Genomic DNA, 19,240 nt, shown 5'->3' with positions numbered 1-19,240 from the left:
AACAAGTTAGGCATATCAAATGAAATAATCAACAAGGTGAAAGGGCAACCTACAAAATGGGAGAAAATATTTATGAGTCATATATGTGATAAGGGATAGTATCCAGAATATATAAAAAGTTATATAACTCATCCCCATCAAAAACCCAAATAATCTAACTTAAAAATGAACAAAGTACTTGAATATTTCTACAAAGAAGACATACAAATGACCAAAAAACGTATGAAAAGATTAGAGAAGTGTAAATCAAAACCACAATGAGATATTATCTCATATCCATTATGGTGGCCACTCTAAAAAAAATAGAACAAAGTAAGTGTTGGTGAGAATGTGTAAATACTGAAACCTTTGTGCTTTGTTTATGAGAATGTAAATTGGTGCAGCTATTATGGAAAACAGCATGGAGGTTTCTCAAGAAATTAAACATAGGATTACTGCATTATCCAGCAATCCACTTCTGAGTGCATATCTAAAAGAATTTAAAGCAGGATCTTGAAAAGATATTTGTACACCCACATTCCTTGCAGCATTATTCACAATAGCCAAGAGGTTGAAGCAACCTAGATTGTCCATTGATGGATGAATAGATAAGAGAGTATGTCATATATACACTGTGGAATAGAATGTTATTCAACCTTAAAAAAAGGAAATCTTGTCATATGCTACAACATGAACTTTGAGGGTATTATGCAAATGAAGTAAGCCAGTCACAAAAAAGACGTGAAGACGTGTAGGATTCCACTCATGTGAAGGATCTAAAATAGTCAAACGTAAAGAAACAGAGGGTAAAATGATGGTTTCCTGGAGCTGGGTGGTGGAGAAAATGGGGAGTGGTTTGGTGGTTTCAGTTTTGCAAAGTATAAACATTGTAGAGATCTGTTGTGCAACAATGTGAATATAGTTACCACTAGTGATTTATATGCTTAAAAATCATTAAGATGTTAAATTTTATGTTATGTATTCTTTATCAGTTTAAAAAATTAATAATTTATACAAATTCTTCACAGAATCTTTCAAAAATCAGAAGAGGAAGAAATACATCTCAACTCATTCTGTGAAGCCAGTGTTATTCTGATTCCAAAACTAAACAAATACACCACAGGAAAACTATACACTAACAGCTATTATGGATATGGGCCCCAAAATTCTCAATAAAATACTAGCAAATGAAATTAGAGTAAGTAGAAAGGATTATACACCATGATCAAGTGGGATTTATCAAACTAGGATTGTAAAGCTGGTTTAAGATCTGAAAATCAATTAATGTAATACATCGTATCAACAAGATAAAGGAAAACATCATGATTATCAACAGCATACTCAACAAACTAGAAATAGAGGGGAATTTCCCAGCAATCTGATAAAAGGCATCTATGAAAAAGTCAGAGCTAAATCATACTTAATGGTGAAGAATGTTTTTTCAGTAAGATAAGGAATAAGATAAGATGCCTTCTCTCATTAATTCTGTTCAAGACGGTACTTGAAGTTCTAGCCAGGGCAAATAAATAAGAAAATAAAAAACATTTACATTAAAAGTAAAATAATCGGTGTTTGTAGATGACATGCTCTTGTATGTAAAAAAACTAAGGAATGCACTAAAAATTGTTAGAATGAATGAGTATAGTAAGGTTGCAGGATACAAGATTAATGTACAAAAATCAATTTACAATAACATCAAAAGAATAAAATATGAATAAATTTTACAAAAGAAGTGCATAACTTATGCTGCAAAAACTATAAAACATTGTTTAAATTAAAGAAGATCTAAATAAATGGGAAAACATCCCAATTCATAGACCCGAAGATTTAATATTGTTAATATAGGAATACTCCCCAATTGATCTACAGTTTAAGTGCTTTTCTATAAAATTCCTATCTGGCCTCTTTGTTGAAATGAATAAGCTGACTCTAAAATTCATATGGAAATGCAGCGGACCCAGAATAGTCAAAACAAACTTGAAGAAACAAGTTGGAGAACTCACCATACCTGGTTTCAAAACTCTAGAAAGCTACAGTAATCAGAGCAGTGTGGTACAGGATAGACATACAGATCAGTGGGACAGAATTGAAAATCCCTCGTATATCTATGGTCACTTAGTTTTCAATGAGATTTCAAGACCGTTCAGTGGGAGAAAGAATAGTCTTTTTAACAAATGGTGCTGGGACAATTGGCCATGTGCAAAATAATAAGGCTGAATCCTCACCTCATGCCATATAAAAAATTAACTCAAAATGAATCAAAGACCTAAAGGTAAGAGATAAAACTATAAAACTCTTACAAGAAATCATAGGAGTAACTCCTTGTAGCTTTGGCCATGTTTTCTTAGATATGACACCAATAGCATGAACAACAAATGAAAAAATTGATAAATTGGAAATTATCAAAATTAAAAACTTTTGCCTTCAAGGGACAGCCACAGGAACTTGAAAAGATAATTCAGAGTGGTAGGACATTTTTGCAAATCATGTATCTGATAAGGTACTTTGTATACAGAGTAAACACCTCCTACAACTTAATAATAAAAAGACAGATACATTCTGCTGCTCACCCTTAACAGTGAGCAGTTATGTAATTATTATATACTATTACTATGTAATCTGATAAAGTAACAGTGATTTGCAGGGGATACTGTGGCAATAGATAAGAAGGAAACCTAACTAAGCAGGGGAAAGGATGTGTTGGATGATAATCTTGTGAGACAGAACAGAAAGATTTCTTAAGGGAGGTGATGCCTTAGCTAAGACTTTGAGAATAGATAGGCAGTGGAGGAGTCAGGAAAAGGCATTGCAGGTAATGGAACCACATGTGCAAAGACTTGGTAATGGGAACAGAGTATGTTGCTTCTAGCTAACTGCAAGTACATGACCTGCCCTGAGACTATGAGATGTTTTGGGTTAGGCTAAGTACAACTCTTTCTTTGCAGCCTTGTTGTGGATTTCATTGGCCAGATTTTAAGCCCAGCCTGCCTAGAAGACAGACTAGCATTTATTCTCCCATACAAAGAATGAGAGCTTAAAATTACTTAAATTGCCCAGTAGATTGATAAAAGCTTACTCTCAAAAGGGTACAAAGATTTTACAATACACCTTTGGGTATCTCCCCTATTTGGCAGTTTACCTTTTCTTTTTGGAAATCAGAGATTGATAGAATTCTTGTTTTTTAATGAACATCTTTGAAAAGAACATTATCTCACCCTCAGCACAATGGGAAATGGAGCCAAGGAAAATGTTTGCCCCAAAGCCAAGAGAGGAGCTGAGCTTGAGGCTAAGAACTCTGAAGGGAGACTTGGCTAGGTTATATGCAATTTTCGTTGAGCCCTGTCTTGTAAATAACTAATGTCATATTTGAAAATAACTCAGGAAAACAAATTACCTAAACAGGAGTGTGAGTGTGTGTGTGTGTGTGTGTGTGTGTGTGTGTGTGTGTGAGAGAGAGAGAGAGAGAGAGAGAGAGACAGAGAGAGAGAGAGAGAGAGAGAGAGAGAACTGTAGAGGGAATGCTTATCTGTCTGGATCTTTAAAAGTTGGAAATATGAGCACAGGCATTTTTGTAGGAGGGTAATTCTGCACCGTGGCATAATTCCAGACACTGGCTTTCTAATCAAATCCTATAGGAGAATTGATATCCTGAATACACGTTCTCTCTGGCAACAGCATGCTTTTTATCAAAACTGCTAAATAAAAAGAGAGGCCATTTTATTTTGTAATTCTGATTTATTTACCATCTGTGGGGAGTGCAGTTATTGTTCCAACATCTGAACTAGAATATGTGTCTCTTGCTTCCCAGCTTTGTGTGGTGTCCCTGGCATTATTCAGAACTCTCATTGGTTTACATTGTGAAGATGTGATGTTACAGCTAGTTCTAAGGTGAGTTTCCTTTAAAGAAAAATTCACTTCATACTTATATTACTTTATATTCATATACTTTATCTTATTTATATACTTTATATTACTTCAGTCATATAAGCTAAATAGGGACCATGTGTCTAAGGAAAAAAATTTTCAAGAACATTATTTTCTGCATTGTTTCCCAAGATTAATTTTATTTGTACTATTAAAAGTTTTTAGAGGGCCATATGTATTATATTATAAATATGCTCCTGGAAATTATAAATAGAATGCTTGAAAATGTTCGGAAGTATTATAAAAGCTCTTCTGTTCTGTGGCTTAATGTCTTTCTCCTGAAGTGCATTTAGAGGGGACTTTTGCTATTAAAAGCAAGTTTTCCAAATATAAAATACTTTTGATATGTAGTTTCTTTGATTTCTGCTTTGATAATTGTACACACCCAATGTATACTCTTCAATCAGTATGCTTCAGTTAATTTCAGTAAAAATTTCATGAGTATTTGCTGTAAACTGAAAGGACTTATAAGGTAGCAAAGGTGTGTCCTTGGGATAGAAGTACAGGTGGGAAAGGTTTTATGAAGTGGCTGGGATTTGAAGATGAGTATTAGGAGTCAAGATGCACAGCTATTAAGAAGACATTCATTTGGCAATTTAATAGGGGACTCAGGAACACCAAATCCTGCCTTGGCCCAGCAGTGCCTCCTCTTCTCCAGAACCCTGTGAGAACCATCTGTTTCTGTGAAGTAAAGCCATGAAGCTTCCTTATTAGCTCATGATTGAGCCCCGAATCTCAGCACAGAATTCTAGAAACCCTGTTAGACCATGATGCACGTCTTTCCTTCTTTTTGTTAAACCCAGATCCTGAATCTTGGGGTTGACTACTCTAGTGGAACCCTACCCCAGCACTGTAGGAAATGGACCCAGAGAGAATGTGGCCCCATAGCTGAGAGAGGAGCTAAGGGCTAGGGCTGAGAGGAGCTCCAGAGGGGGAGTTGCCAGGGTTTGTGCTCTTACATGCTCTTCTGTTGGTGTAGAAGCAAAAAGGAAAAAACGGGACTACCAGGGTCCTCCAGCATGCACTCCCTGCTTCTCTTTCCTTAGTGGACTCCCTGATCCTTCCTTTGACCAGTCCTGGGGAATAAGGGTGAATGGAGCTGAGAGTGGAGGAAGAGGGAGGAGACCTGAGCTTTCCTTAGTCCACATTGGGGTTTTGACGTGATTTGAGTAGAGGTTACTGAGAAGAAGACATTCCGGGTGAATGCAATAGCGTTTCCAAATAGGTAGCTCTGGAAAAGCCAGGGGTGTCAAAGTGTGATCCTGGAAAATAGTTAGAAATGCAAATTCTTGGTCTCCTCTTGGACCTACTGAATCAGAAACTCTGGGGTTAGGGCCCAGCAAGCCATGTTTTAACAGACTCTCTAGGGGATTCTGATGCACTATTAAGTTTGAGAACCACTTTGTTTGAGGAGTGGTTCTGTGCAGGCAATAACATCTTGCAAAAGAGAGTGATTATAAAATAAGTCTGAGAAAGCTGGCGGTGGCGTATTGTGGAGGGCCTTACAGAATTGTTGGAAGACTATCACCTATTAGTTTTTAAGTTTAAAAGAGTTTTTGAACTTTTTAAGGTTTTAGATTAGGTCATCAGTAACTAATCTTAAGGATTAGCAGAAAACAAATCCAATCATAAAGAAACACCCTGGATAGCCTGGGTAGAGCATTAGTTATCTGTCCTAAAAAGATTATGTTAGCTCCTCATCAAGCCTTTGCTGATATATGACAGAATGCATTAGCAAGGCCTGAATGAAATCCAGAACAACTTGGCAAAGCCATTTTTGGTGCCAAAAACCAGGCTTTTACTCTGAAGTGGGTAAAACCAGATGGCATTTAAATGTTAAATTCTGAAATACTGCTTCTTTGATGGCAGGAAAAGTGGCTGTCTTTTTCAGTGTACTTGGAAGCCTGGCCTTGGTCTGGAGGTACAGAGCTTCCCAGCTCTGGGTCACCAGGTCAGATTTAGTCCAGGTGGCGGAAGCTCTTGCTTGCTGGCTGTTCAGTGACCTTTACAAGGTTAGCTGTAATCACCCTTTTACTGCTCACATAGTGGTGTTTGTTGTGTTAAAAAAGTGTCCTCAGAGATGGCATCAGCAATGGCTTCTCTGGAGACCCAGACCTGCACATTATAAAACTGAAGAAATCAGCTCATGGTTGAGATACATATATGTACAAGTCAGGGCTAGTCATTTCTAGGGTGGGTGAGGACAAATATCCTGGGAAAGTACCTGAATGTTATGTTATCACAAGTTCTAAATGGAATTAAAAAAAAAAAAATGCCAGACCTGAGGTTAGGAGATGGGCTTGACTGCTTGGTCGTAGGCTTTCTGGGACCAAGTTTCTTTAATGAGGACAATAGTGATAATAACAACAATAATATAGTTGCTCTTAATTGAATACTTCCTCTGTTTCGAATTGTGCTGTGGTGTCTGGGGGGATCCAACAAGTGAGAAACTGAGAGGACATACACAGAAGTCGGTTGGGCACATCATAGGCATGCAAGAAAACACTGGCTCCTGGTCTCCTTCCTCTGCACTGCTGATGTGACTCGACCTGTTCTGGTTTTGGAATATACTACCTCATAGGGTTATTGGGAGGATCAACTGTGGTGATGTCTGTGAAAATGTTTTGAAATGCTGTAAAGCAAGGTTGTCTAACCTGTGGCTTGCGGGCTGCATGTGGCCCAGGACAGCTTTGAATGCAGCCCAACATAAATTCATAAACATTCTTAAAACATTATGAGATTTTTCTTTTGCATTTTTTTCCCTTCTTTTAGCTATCATTAGTGCTAGTGTATTTTATGTGTGGCCCAAGACAATTCCTCTTCTTCCAGTGTGGCCCAGGGAAGCCAAAAAATTAGACACCCCTGTTGTAAAGTATTACACACATTTAAGGGAGGTAGTTTTCTAGAAAGGACATTTTAAACTAATGAAAATAATTCTTTCCTGATTTAGAATCTGTGCGAAAAGCAAAGACCATAAAAAATCTTTATTCTTCAAGTCATTTAAACATTAAGGGACATAAAAAATAGATTTATAATCCATCCTTTTTGTTTGTTGCTGCCACTGAAGTCATTTGAATATACATGATAAACTTGCAGATCTGAGAGGCAGTGGAGCAGTGAAGATTATGTGACTGCATTTAATGAAAGTATTTGTCATGTGATAAATAAATAATAACTATGTGTCAATTTTTGTTAAAACCCAAATATTCATAAATACCAACATTTCAAAATGATGATCCATTTGTAACTGATATTAGTTTATTTCATTTGGCAAAATATCAGAAAAGTAAGGTGAAATAAGGTACCCCCAAAGACAGGATATTTTAGTGAGCAGAAAACCAAGGAGAAATTGTCCACCTCCACGGATGTGACATATGATAGGCCACAGGCAGGCAGGAAATGCTGACAAGCAGTGAAGTAACAAATCTCTGCCATGTTCCTGGAACCTCCCAGTTGAGACAAAATTTAATTGCTTAATACATTGAATGCTATTTCTGAATATTCTGGTTAGAGAGTTTTTTTCAGAAGTACTGCTCCATTGTCAGGGTTATGAACTGCCTTGCCTGCTGTGTTCAGATAGAGGTTGTTTCGCCTGAAGATAAGCTGTGTGTATACTTCAGGAACATTTTCATCTTGCATAGGAGATAGGGGTCTGGAGGAGAGGGGAAAAGAAAAAAAAAAAACCCTGTAAAGCCTGCCAGCCTAAGGAAAATGAATAGGAGAAATATGGCCAGAACTTCTGTGAATCACAGATTATCTTTTTGAATTCACTAACATTGCTTTGTAGATTTTTGCCTATTGGTGTATTGTTGGGGTTATCATCATCTCAGTAGAAGCACTTCACTTAGCTCATTGTACTTCACTGCCTTGTTTTGCTTGTGTTTATGGTCAGTGTAGCACAGGGCAATATGTGTGCTTTGTTATCAATTGATTGTCACTGAATTATTTTAGAAGGGTTGATGGTTTACTTTAATGACCGATATCCAAGAAAGTAAGAAATAAGCCCAGGGTTGTTGAGGGTTGGGGCAATAATGAAAATCAGGGAGGACAATATGTTTTCCTGCTGTGTTGGGGGATGGCTTTGCATAATCTGGACCTCTAAAGTCAGATATTTATTAGTCTCTGATTATTTTTATAGTTTTGTGAATTTAAATCCTCAAACAAAATAAGTACAGTATAAATGAAAAGATAGTTTGATAATAAATAACCATACTAAATTCCTAAGTGATTTTTCTGCTATTGACAACCAATTCATTTTGATATTTGACATTTGGGGATAGTCTGGCATTCGTTCTGTTTCTAATCTTTTCCTGTAAATGTTGAAAAGACAGAGACAGAGGAGCAAGGTCTGTTTTTTTCTATTCATTCCTCTGGGATGATCCTTTATTTTAAAGATACAGCAGAACCAGGGCTTTTTTTCTTTTAAAAATTGATATATAATAGTTGCACATATTTTGGGGTTACATGTGATGTTTTGATGCATGTTTATACTTGTGTAATAATCAAATCGAGATCATTAGGATATCTATCATGTCAAGTATTTATCTTTTCTTTCTGTTGGGACCATTACAATTATTTTCTTCTAGCTATTTTGAAATATACAATAAATTATTGTCAACTGTAATGTCTCTACTGTACTATTAAATACTAGCACTCTATCTAGCTGTATTTTTGTACCCCTTAACTAACTTCTTCCCCCTTCCCTTCCCAGCCTCTGTAACCATGATTCTACCTTTTACTTCTGTGAGATTCACTTTTTTAGCTCCCACGTGTGAAGAGAACATGCGATATTTGTCTTTCTCTGCTGGTTTATTTGACTTAACACAATGACCTCTGAGAACTGTTATTCAGAATAGTGGTGGGTTATTCATTTGAACAGGCTCCCCATTTCCAATTTCATAGACTCTCTCTTTCAACCAATAGGGATCTCCCTTGATTGATTTATTCAGAAGAAAATTTTTAGTTTCTACTGAAAGCGTGTATTTGTAAAGTTGCAAATTCGCAGTAACTCTTTATTCTAATATAGTTTCAAGCTACCCATTGGTGATATTTGATAAATAGCTTTATTAGCTTTGATCCAGCCATTTTTAATATTTCAAACAAAGAATAAATATCTATGTGTATCAGCTTAAATCATGAAATATGCGTGGTTTGAGCTGTAAGCAGTCATTGCTATTCCAGCAGTATATAAAAGCATTGAAGCAGTTTACTTGTTAAATAATTAATGACCAAAATAAGTATATAGTAAATCCTGTGTAATCTGAATTTCTTTCGGCCTCACCAGCCTATGGGAAGAGTTCACACCAATGGCTACAGGACAGGTTTTCTCAGCTCTCACCCCAGCTACTTCATATAAAACCTCGGACCCGCCCCTGCCCCCAACACACACACAAAGTATCACCTGTCACTTCTAGGGATCACCAAATGAGAAGTCTTTTTGGTTTATTTGTTGTTGTTGTTGTTGTTTTAGAGGCAGGATCTCTCTCTGTCTCCCAAGCTGGAGTGCAGTGGTACTGTCATAGCACACTGCAGCCTCTGCATCCTAGGGTCAAGTCATCCTTCCACCTCAGCCTCCCAACCAGCTGGGACTACAGGTGCACATCACTACACCCGGCTAACTCTTGTATGTTGTATAGATACAAGATCTTGCTGTGTTGCTCAGGCTGGTTTTGAACTCTTGGCCTCAAGTAGTCCTCCCACCTTAGCCTTTCAAAATGCTGGAATTACAGGCATGAAGCACTATACCCCACCCCCAAGTGAGGAGTCTTACATATATGCATGAACAAATCTCCCATCACAGTTCCCACAGCAGCATCTGCCATGGTCCCCTCTTCTGCTCTGATCCCTTCTGTTGCTGCTGCTTTCTCTTCCCACCCTGCCACCCCCTGCCCCTGATCCTGCTATGTACCCTGGCACCCCTGTATGGTGCTAGAGCAGCATTGCCTTCTCTGGGTGCCCACTGGGGTCCAGCTGTGCTTTGTTCACAGCTGGTGGGTTCACACAGAGGTGGGTGCTTCTCTCTCCTGTGTTATTCCTGGTCACCAGAGCATCTCTACTCACAGATATCCTTAGAAAAAGAGCTCCTTTATTTTCTGCCTATAACATCCATTTTTCCTCATTGCTAAGTTACCAAAGCTAAGCCAAGAATCAGAACAGACTTGCCCCGTTCCACACTTTTCTTTTTGTTCTTGTAACCTTCTACTTTCATGAAACTGAGCTTATGAAAACAGATGCCACCATATCAGACCTGCGGGTGTGTCTGGTTCTTACTGATAGCAGGTTAAGAATATATATCTGCCTATGGAGACAGTAGGAGGAGGGGATGAGGGCCACCTTGCCTAGATGGTTTGCTTTTTCTGAGAACTGAACGTTAAGTGGCAAGTTTGCCATATCATACCTGGAAAATATTATTAAAACCTTCAGTGTAAAGTATCACAAAGAGAGTGGAATCTTTATTCCCTCTCTGACTCTGGCTCTTGCAGCCGATCAGTCATGAATATCAACTTAGGTTTTACTCATTTGGATCAACAGGAGATGTGGGAGATGGTTGAATGTTTATAGGCCTGAAGACATGTCCTGAAAGTTGTCCTTTTTTTTTTTTTAAAGATGGAATCTCACTCTGTCTTGCCCAGGCTGGAGTACACTGGGGTGATCTCATTTCACTGCAACCTCTTACCCGGCTAATTTTGTATTCTTAGTAGAAACAGGGTTTCATCATATTGGCCAGGCTGGTCTCAAACTCCTGACCTCAGGTGATCCGCCCACCTCGGCCTCCCAAATGCTGGGATTACAGGCATGAGCCGCTGCACCCGGCCTGAAAGTTGTACTTTTTAATCTTTTTTAATGAAAATCTTAATTTTAGCTTGTTTTTCTCTGCACTATTTCATTCTCAAATGCTGAATACAGAAGCAAAAACATTCTGGCTGATTGAAAGGTTGTGACTGTTCACATAAGTGCTTGAGCTCATCTGTAATTGGCTGCACACATATGTGATGCTTGGCTCTGGCTACAAGTTCTTTATCCCATTTGCTCCATCTTTGTTTAAATAAGCAGTATGTTTTTTTCCCCGGTTAAGAAAGTAAGTCATTTAAACACACTTTATTCTAGCCATGAGGCCCACTGATGTGCTCCAGGTGTGTCAGAAATGGTTACTCAGGTTTTCTTGTTCCCAGGTTCATAATGATACTAAGATGCTTTTGATCACCAACTAAAAGTGTTTTGTGTGAAATGGGGGCCAGTGATCTTCAGTGAGTCGTTTTCCATTATATTTCCTCCTGGTCACCCGTGAGAATATAAGAGGTTTATACTATGGAGTGATGATTTGCTCCTGCCATTCAGTGCCTGCTAGAAGTCAGAATTTCTGGGATTATAAGAGAAATGATTGAAGCAGCTTCTTGCTGTGGTAGCACATTATATTGCGGAGGTAGACACTGAAGTAATTGTGATACAAGGTAATAGTGCTTAATAGAGGCCCATAAGCATAGTGAAGGGAGGGATTAGCTTTGTCTTGGAGTAAGAGCAGGAAACCTTCCCAAAGAAGGTGACACTGAAGCTGGACTTTGTAGAATGAAAGGCATTTGTCAGGTAAAGAAAAGGGGACAGCACAGGCCAGGTAAAGGTGACAGTGGGCGCACAGGCATGGAGGTGAAGAGGGATCCTTTAAGAGATGAAGAAGTTCCTGGAGGCTAAATTGTAAAGACCATTAAGTTCTTTGCAAAGAGATTGTTCTTTCAGAAAAAATTAAGCAAAGGAGTGAACTTTAGTGGCTGGTGAGATGATCAGTTGAGATTTGGGAGAAGATGGTCCGCCCCTGGCCACAGGGAGTCCCTATTATTGTTTAGTTAGTTCCAGTAATGGTTCAAGACATTGCAGAGACAAAATGCTGGTTCTTTTTGTCTTTCTAGGTATCTGATCCCCTGCAATCACATGATGCTCAGTCAGAGGTGGGCTGTGAAGGAGAGAGACTGTTACTCTGTTTCTGCGGCCAAGCTGCTCGCCTTGACTCCTGTCTGCTGCTCCAGTGGGATCACTCTGACGCTTGGGAACCAAGAGAGGGATTATATTCTCTGGTCAAAGTGTATGCATGACAGTTCAGGTAGGAACACGCTAGTGATGATCTTTAAACAAAAAGGATGCCAATTCCGTCTCACCTTGGAATATGTGTCCCTTTGGGTGGACAGGGAATTATGTAGTGGCTCCCATTTCTCTTATGAATGACTAGTTGAGATCCTTTTCTGCTTTGTAGGGAGTTATGGACACTTTGAAATCAGTATTAATTGAAGTGCCCAGACATTACCTAGTGTTCCCAGATCTTTATTTTACGTGGACTTTCTAGTGGGACCCTCAGAGTCGAATGTGAAAACATGTGCTAGCATGTCTTTGAAAATGACATGGAGGTGAGAGGTGTGGAAATGGCTATTGCTAAGGCAGAATCAGCCCTTATTTTAATTTCTAAAATGAGCTGCTTATAGGAATCTGCCATAAGGATTTACATATTATATATCCCTATAAAACTTGAAATTTGTGATGACAGCAGAATCGGATGCATTTGATTGAAATGGCCATCTCTATCAACCTTGGCCCTCTGGCAGGCAGCTGCAACAAGGGGGCATATGTGTATCTTTGATGGTCATATGGCTGTTTCAATTCAGGAACATTCTGCATATCCTGTGACCACCAGGAAATGCCCAGTCCTGATGTTGAGTCAAGTGTTTCTGGTCTATATTCTGATATCCACCCCAACAATGTCATTCTGTCCACCCAGCTACAATCCTCTTAGATAAAGTATATTTAAAAGCTGGGTTACTTGACTAAGAAAATGTCAGTACATTTGATATTAATGTAATTTCTAGAAACTAAGGTTGTCCTACTGTCTTGGTCTTTATATAAAGATACATGAAAATTAGCAGTTTATGTAACTATCTTAATTGTATTTTCCTGTTAGTATGGATAACTTATATCTTTGTACCTAAAAGTTATTATTTAAAACATATTTAAAAATTGATGTCTTTTAAAATTTACTATGAAAGTTTTTTCAAGAATGATTCTGTAGTTAACCTTGCCTCAGAATTCAAAATTAGAGTTAAAATTAGAGTCCATAATTTGCCAACTTCTTTTCCCGTGTGATCACTTTTAATGCTTTGAAGAAGGTAGTATTCCCATTTTACAGATGAACAAACAGACTCAGAGAGAGGAATTGATTTGTTCATGGTTATACAGCTACGTAGGTTCTCTGATGCCAGATTCCATGTTCTTTCCACTCTCCTACCTCTGGGGTTGCCTTACAGCAGACAAATGCCCTAATGGATGGGTGATGCATAGCCAGCTAGCCAGCCAGAGTAATTATTGTATAGAGGTATATTACTTGCCCAAGAAAGTAGCAGAGCAAAGACTCAGGTTCTGCATCTTGGTTCTGCTACTCTCTTGGGCAAATTACTTAAGTTTTCTAAACTGTTTTTCTTATCTGTAAAATAGTACCTACCTCAAAGGGTTATTCTCAGGAAAGCAAGTGAAGACATGTAAAGCTCTTAGAAGACTGCCTGGTATGTCGTAAGTGCTCAATAAATATTGCTAGCAGTAGTATTTGACGTCTTTTTACATAACGTAGATGAGAGATAAACACTAACATTTTTAGCAGTAGAGCTGTAAAATATGAATTATGTCCACCCTAAAGCCCTGGAAATGGGTATCCTTAAAGGCTCAATTCTGACCCAGTCTGGTAGAGATTTAGAGCATGAAGAGACACGAGGTTTGCAATTGAAGTTAAGAATGGAGGTTGGTGTGAAATCGCCTGTGCTTGAATTGTGGCTCTTCCACAATTTGGGTTGGGTGTTTTTTCATCTCTGAGCCTCAATTTCTTTATCTGAAAATGGAGAAAATATTATCTACCATATGGGATTATTGGGAGAATTAACTTAGCATTGATAAAGCACCTGCAGCATACTAGATGTTTAAGAAATGATAGAAAATATATTTTTCCCTGAGTCTTTTTCTTTTGAAGGAAAACAGGCAGATGTTTTTAAAGCTATTTCAGTAGTGAAGTTGGAAGTTTTAACATCAAAGACCGTCATGATAACATAAGCAGCATTCTTAGGTTAAAATGACTTTTGTAGTGAATGTGATTTTACTCTAAGAGACCATTTAATAATATCAACATCCCCAGCAGTCCCCAGGAAGGCAGAATAAATTAATAGGCTTTTCTAAAAACCAGGATTTTTCTGCAAAACATTCTGGTTCTCACATTAATGGATTACCAGCCTTCCACTTTAGATTCAAAGTAAAAAACTCTAAGGTCATTACTCTGTGGCAGGTAGTATATCAGGTGTATTACCTAATTTAGTCCTCTCAACAACCTGAGGGATTGCTATCATTAGCTCTTCTTTCTCTAATGACTCATACCAGATCATAGTTTTCCATTGGCTATAGCCACTATCTGACTGGTTGTATTGGTTTTCCATCTTCTGTGAGGGTAGAGTTTCTATTATTAGTCTTTGCTTCTTATGCTCTAACCATTTTTTATTATTCAGAGGTCATTTATTCAAACATAATTAGACCCAAAGTAGCTAACAAGACACAGTCTTAGCCTGAATGGGTCACCCCCCCCACATCCACTACCTTTGCCCTACACCTCCCTTGTTCTGACCGTCCTCTGCCTCCTGTGCAGGGCCTGTGGAGCGGCCGTTCCCCGAAGCATTCTCCCAGTCGGCCTGCATTGTGGAGTATGGGAAAGCCCTGGACATCAGCTATCTGCAGTATCTGTGGGAGGCCCACACCAACATCCTCCGCTGTATGAGGGACTGCCGTGTCTGGTCCGCCCTGTATGACGGTGACTCCCCCAGCCCTGAGACATTTCTTCAGAGTCTAACAGAGGAGGGCAGTGTGAGCTCGGCCTGCACTGTGTTTGGGCTCCCGCAGCAACTCCCCAGGAAGACAGGACCTCAGCTGCCTCCCAGAAAGGACAAGGGCCAGACAGAGCTAGAATGGGATGACAGCTACGACCCTGGAATCTCCTCAGGGGCTGACGTGGGCTCCCCGGGGCCTTATGACGATCTGGAAGCTTCAGGACCCCCGGCACCCATTGATCCCCCCAAACACATCCAGGAGATGAGGAAGAATGCCATCCTGCTCTTTAAAGGGTCCTACATTGAAGAGTCAGACTTTCAAGATGATGTGATAGTGTACAGGCTGTGTGCTGAGAAGGACTCTGAGGATGCGAGGGATTCTCAGGAGAAAGCTGCTAGGCCACCAGCTGAAGCCCAGGCTGAAGTTCAAAGTGTCCTCATCAATAATGGCCCCCTTCTTAGCCCCCAGCCAGACACAGATTCAGAGGAGGAGTGCAATAGGGACAATTCAGACCCATTTCATAGTGAGCCCAGGGAGCCAAAGCAAGAGAGGGAGCCTGAAGCAGCCCCAGAATCCAACTCAGAGTTAGCATCCCCTGCCCCTGAGGCAGAGTACAGCTCTAACCTGATGGCCACTAATCCGGAGAGTGAGGATCTTATTGCCCAGTATGACCAAATCATTAAAGAGCTGGATTCAGGTGCTGAGAGCTTGATGGAACAGAATTTCCCCACACCTGATCCCTTGCTTCTCACAAAGGAGGAAGAAGGGAAGGAAGAAGACAGCAAAGGAGAAGAGGAGGAGGAGGGGAAGAAGGAGCTAGAAGAGGAGGAGGATGACTTTGACTCTTTTATTGCGGAAATGCCTGCTGTAGAGACTGTGCCTTCCCCATTTGGGGGGAGAGATGAGATTGCCTTTGCCAGTGGCCATCCCGTGAGGACTCAAAGCACCCCATTCACAGGTGACGATCTTAAGTTGCTTTGTGGTTTCTGCTTTTGAAAGTACTTGTACATATTGGAACAGGAAAGTGAGGTAGGCAAAGGTAAGGAATATTACCGGTTTATCTAACAGAGGGCTGAACATATTTTTGTAAAGAGCAAAGGGGGTGATTTTCTTTTTATTTTGTTATTCTTGCAATTATTATTTTATTCCTCAAGTTAGAGGTTAGATTTTATTATTTAGTAACTTCTTTTGCTGTGTCAATATTAAAGTAGTAGGACTGATTAAACCACACAGGAATCCAAACTTCTTATATAATGACTTCATTTATTCTAGTGTCACCTATTTTTCTCCTTCGCACTTATTTACATTTACTTTTAACAAATGACTGTCTCCCCCACTAGAATGTATGCTCTGTGAGGGTGGAGCTCTATCCTTAGCACTGGAACAGTGAACAGAGCACAGAATAGGAGCTCAGAGTCCTTGCTGGGTGACAGTAACTGTGCACACACATCAGAGGCATTGGGGTTAGCCGTGCCTTTGCCTGAGAGCTCATTTCAGAGAATCACAAAATCTTTATCCAAAAATAAGTAGAGTGGACCACATAAACTAATAGCTCTTTGAAAAAGTGGGTGTGTTTGATGATACACCCCCAGGAACAGGTAGAAATCATGCAAGAGATGAAGGGATAGGACTGGATATACAGATAGGCAGATTGGGGTGAGGAAGTTTGACAGTAAATATCATTAAATATTAGCCAACAAAATCTACATCTACAAATCCTGGTGCAGAGGGGAGTGCCATAGATGAGAGGGCTCAGGAAGCTCAGGGAAGGCCAGGGTGGGACCACTGGATGGTGTTCAGGTAGCAAGGAGAGGGGCTGGACGACGGTAGCAATGGAGGGTGACGGTTGCCTCGGAGCCAGGCTGAGGTGACTCACTCTACCATTTAGCAGCATGTCGCTTTAGCATCCCGGGCCCTCCATTTCCCCTTGTGAGGACTGAATGAGATACTGGGAGGTCATTATTCATTTTATGACAAGTAACTCCCAGGAGAAGCCTGGTGAGGAGGGACTGTGCTCCTACCTCTTGCAGTAACCCCAGATAGATGAAAACAGATTGCCTTCCGGTCCAGCTAGCCAAGTAGGCTATGTGATTTCAAGGAGCTCTTCCAGCCTCCTCCTCTGATATTTATTCATCTATTTACTGATGCCTGAAGATTTATACATACAGGAAAAAGCTTTTAATTCCACAATTAGAGGCTTGCGGTTCTAGTTGAGATAACGTTTCAGTGTGAATGAGTTTTAATTAAAATACAATCAGTCAGTCAATCATAAGTAAAATGGATTAGATAATCTCACTTTTCCCAGTTGATAAGGGGGACAGGGAGGAGGGAGCTGGGAGAGTTCACTCGGAAAGAGCAGTAGTAACCTACCCTGTCATAGCTTGCCTTCTCGTGGGACATCTGGGCTACCCATGGGTATGAAGATTATTCTTTAGAATGCCAGCTTTCTTACAGAGGAGCTTCATTCCTGGAAATGTGTAAATAGAGGAAAGAGAGTAGAGCTCAGGGCAAGAATAAAAAGCTAATCCAACATCTTATTAAATAACATCAATATTTTACATATAATACACCTGAGAACTGACAAAAGATAATGTGAGCTTTTTGATACATACAGGTAATTGTAGCTAAAACCTTGCCTGTTTCCTCCTTTGAACTTTGTACACAGCTTTAGGAAACATCTTCTCTCTTCCCACCTTTGTGTGCTTTGTAGTTTCCAAACTTCTGAGTGTGTTCTGTAGCATCAGGCTTAACTTCTTCTCTCCAGGGCATCTGATTTCCACTGAAATGAGTTCATTTCACAGCAAAATCAAAGCATTCTATTTGTCTAATTTTATTTATTCATGTATTCAGCAATCTTTTATTGATCCCCTGATGTTTGGCAGGTTCTATGCTGGGAAATAAGGACACAAAATTAAAGGAATTCATAGACCTTCGGAAGGGACCCCAACAAAGACGTGTGCTCTCTTAGTGAGAAATGTGTTACTAGTTGTCATATGCCAAGTCCAAGGGGAACCTAGTGAGGGGAGTGGGAGTGGCCTAACAGAGGAGGGGCATGGACAGTGCAGGGAAGTCCCCAAGTGAAAGCAGGTGAGAATGATAGTCCAGGCAAAGGAGACAGCAGGAGTGAGACTGAAGAGCCCTCCAGCCTGTGGGGTGTGACCGCTTGGATTACATGGTATGGGAGGTGAAGGAGGAAGGCAGAAAGCTTGGTTGGTGCCAGCTTCTAGGGAGCCTTTGGGCCAAGCTGAGGAATGGAAACCTTGTGCCCTGGCTCTGAAGAAGCCCTAGGAGTTTAAAGTTGAGGGATGATGTGACTGAATCTGAAAAAGGCCAGCTTTGGTAGGAGTGTGGGGAGAGCACTGGAGTGGGGAGAGGTTGGTGCCAGGAAAAACAAGTGAGATACCCTTATTGCTGTATCAGTATTCAGAACGTGCCAATGCTCTTATCTAGTAATTCTGTTTCCAGAAACGTCCTCAGAGCTGTATTCGCACTTACGTGCCAAGATGTATGTACAAGGGTGTTCACTGCAGCATTGTTTAGAAAAAGGCCAGAAGCAACCCAAATGCCAACTAGTAGGAGACTGGCTTGCTTGTGCAACACCCTAGCAAGCTAACATTTTGTGGTCCTGAGATGAGACAGCTCAGTGTTGATATGAGGTGTGGTCTTCAGGGTGTATTGTTAAAAATACTAGGACACACACACACTCCCCCGTCCCCTCTCCTTGGCAGGCAATATAATGTGTTGGTTAAGAGCACTGGAACAGGTGGTGTGAATTAAAATTGACTCTTACTCACAAGCTGGGTTCACTTAGCATTCTGCCTCCTCTTTAAATGGGGATAAATAATAAATATACTTCCTAGGGTTGTTTTGAATATTGAGTGAGTTGATACATGAAAAGTGCTTAGCACACTGCCTGGCAGATAGGATGTGCTTAATAAATGTTTTCAGTAATAATTCGTTCTCTGTTAACATAGAAATACTGTTGCTGGAGTCCAGACCAGAAATGATGAGACTGACCTCAGGCAGTGGAGGCAGGGGAGGTGGGTTTCAGGTCCACATCAGGAGATGCGTCCACAGTGGAATTCACAGAGCAGAGGCACAGAATCGACGGCAGCTCCATTCTTGGACAGGGGAAGTGCAGGAAGAGGGTGCAGCCTCAATCGAGGCAGGGGGACAGGGGAGAGCAGTGAGCGGGTGACAGGGAGGGGCAGTGAGATAGGCCCAGTGACCTTGAAAAATGTAATAGTTTGTGAGGCAGGGAGTTTGTCCTCCTGGGAGATATGGGAAGAAAATGAAACCACCATCCCCCAGACACACCTGTGGCTTCCTGAGTTGTGCTAAGTCTTTTGATTTTCAGCTGCTTACTAGATCCGCTTACACACTTTTTGTTAAGCAGCGTTTTATTTAGTGCTAGAAACTAAGACTAAAGTAGGAATTTGAAAGTTTTAATACATTTTTTTATTGCATATGCCCAAGGAGTTAGGAGTCATTTCAT

At 40.2% G+C, this 19,240-nt stretch overlaps 1 protein-coding gene across 1 annotated transcript in view; it reads left to right on the top strand.

The window, feature by feature from the left end:
- Nucleotides 1–19,240, top strand: part of FAM160A1 (family with sequence similarity 160 member A1) — a 273,216-nt gene that overhangs the window by 244,361 nt on the left and 9,615 nt on the right. The window contains exons 8-10 of the mRNA XM_017520081.2: nucleotides 3,788–3,867; nucleotides 11,808–11,998; nucleotides 14,567–15,703. Coding sequence (XP_017375570.1) covers nucleotides 3,788–3,867; nucleotides 11,808–11,998; nucleotides 14,567–15,703 — 1,408 coding nt within the window. The remainder of the gene's footprint in view (nucleotides 1–3,787; nucleotides 3,868–11,807; nucleotides 11,999–14,566; nucleotides 15,704–19,240) is intronic.

Source organism: Cebus imitator, unplaced genomic scaffold, assembly GCF_001604975.1.
Source record: "Cebus imitator isolate Cc_AM_T3 unplaced genomic scaffold, Cebus_imitator-1.0 Scaffold800, whole genome shotgun sequence".
NCBI lineage: Eukaryota > Metazoa > Chordata > Mammalia > Primates > Cebidae > Cebus > Cebus imitator.
Note: the sequence above shows the minus strand (reverse complement) of the source record. Positions and strands in the feature narration are given on the sequence as shown.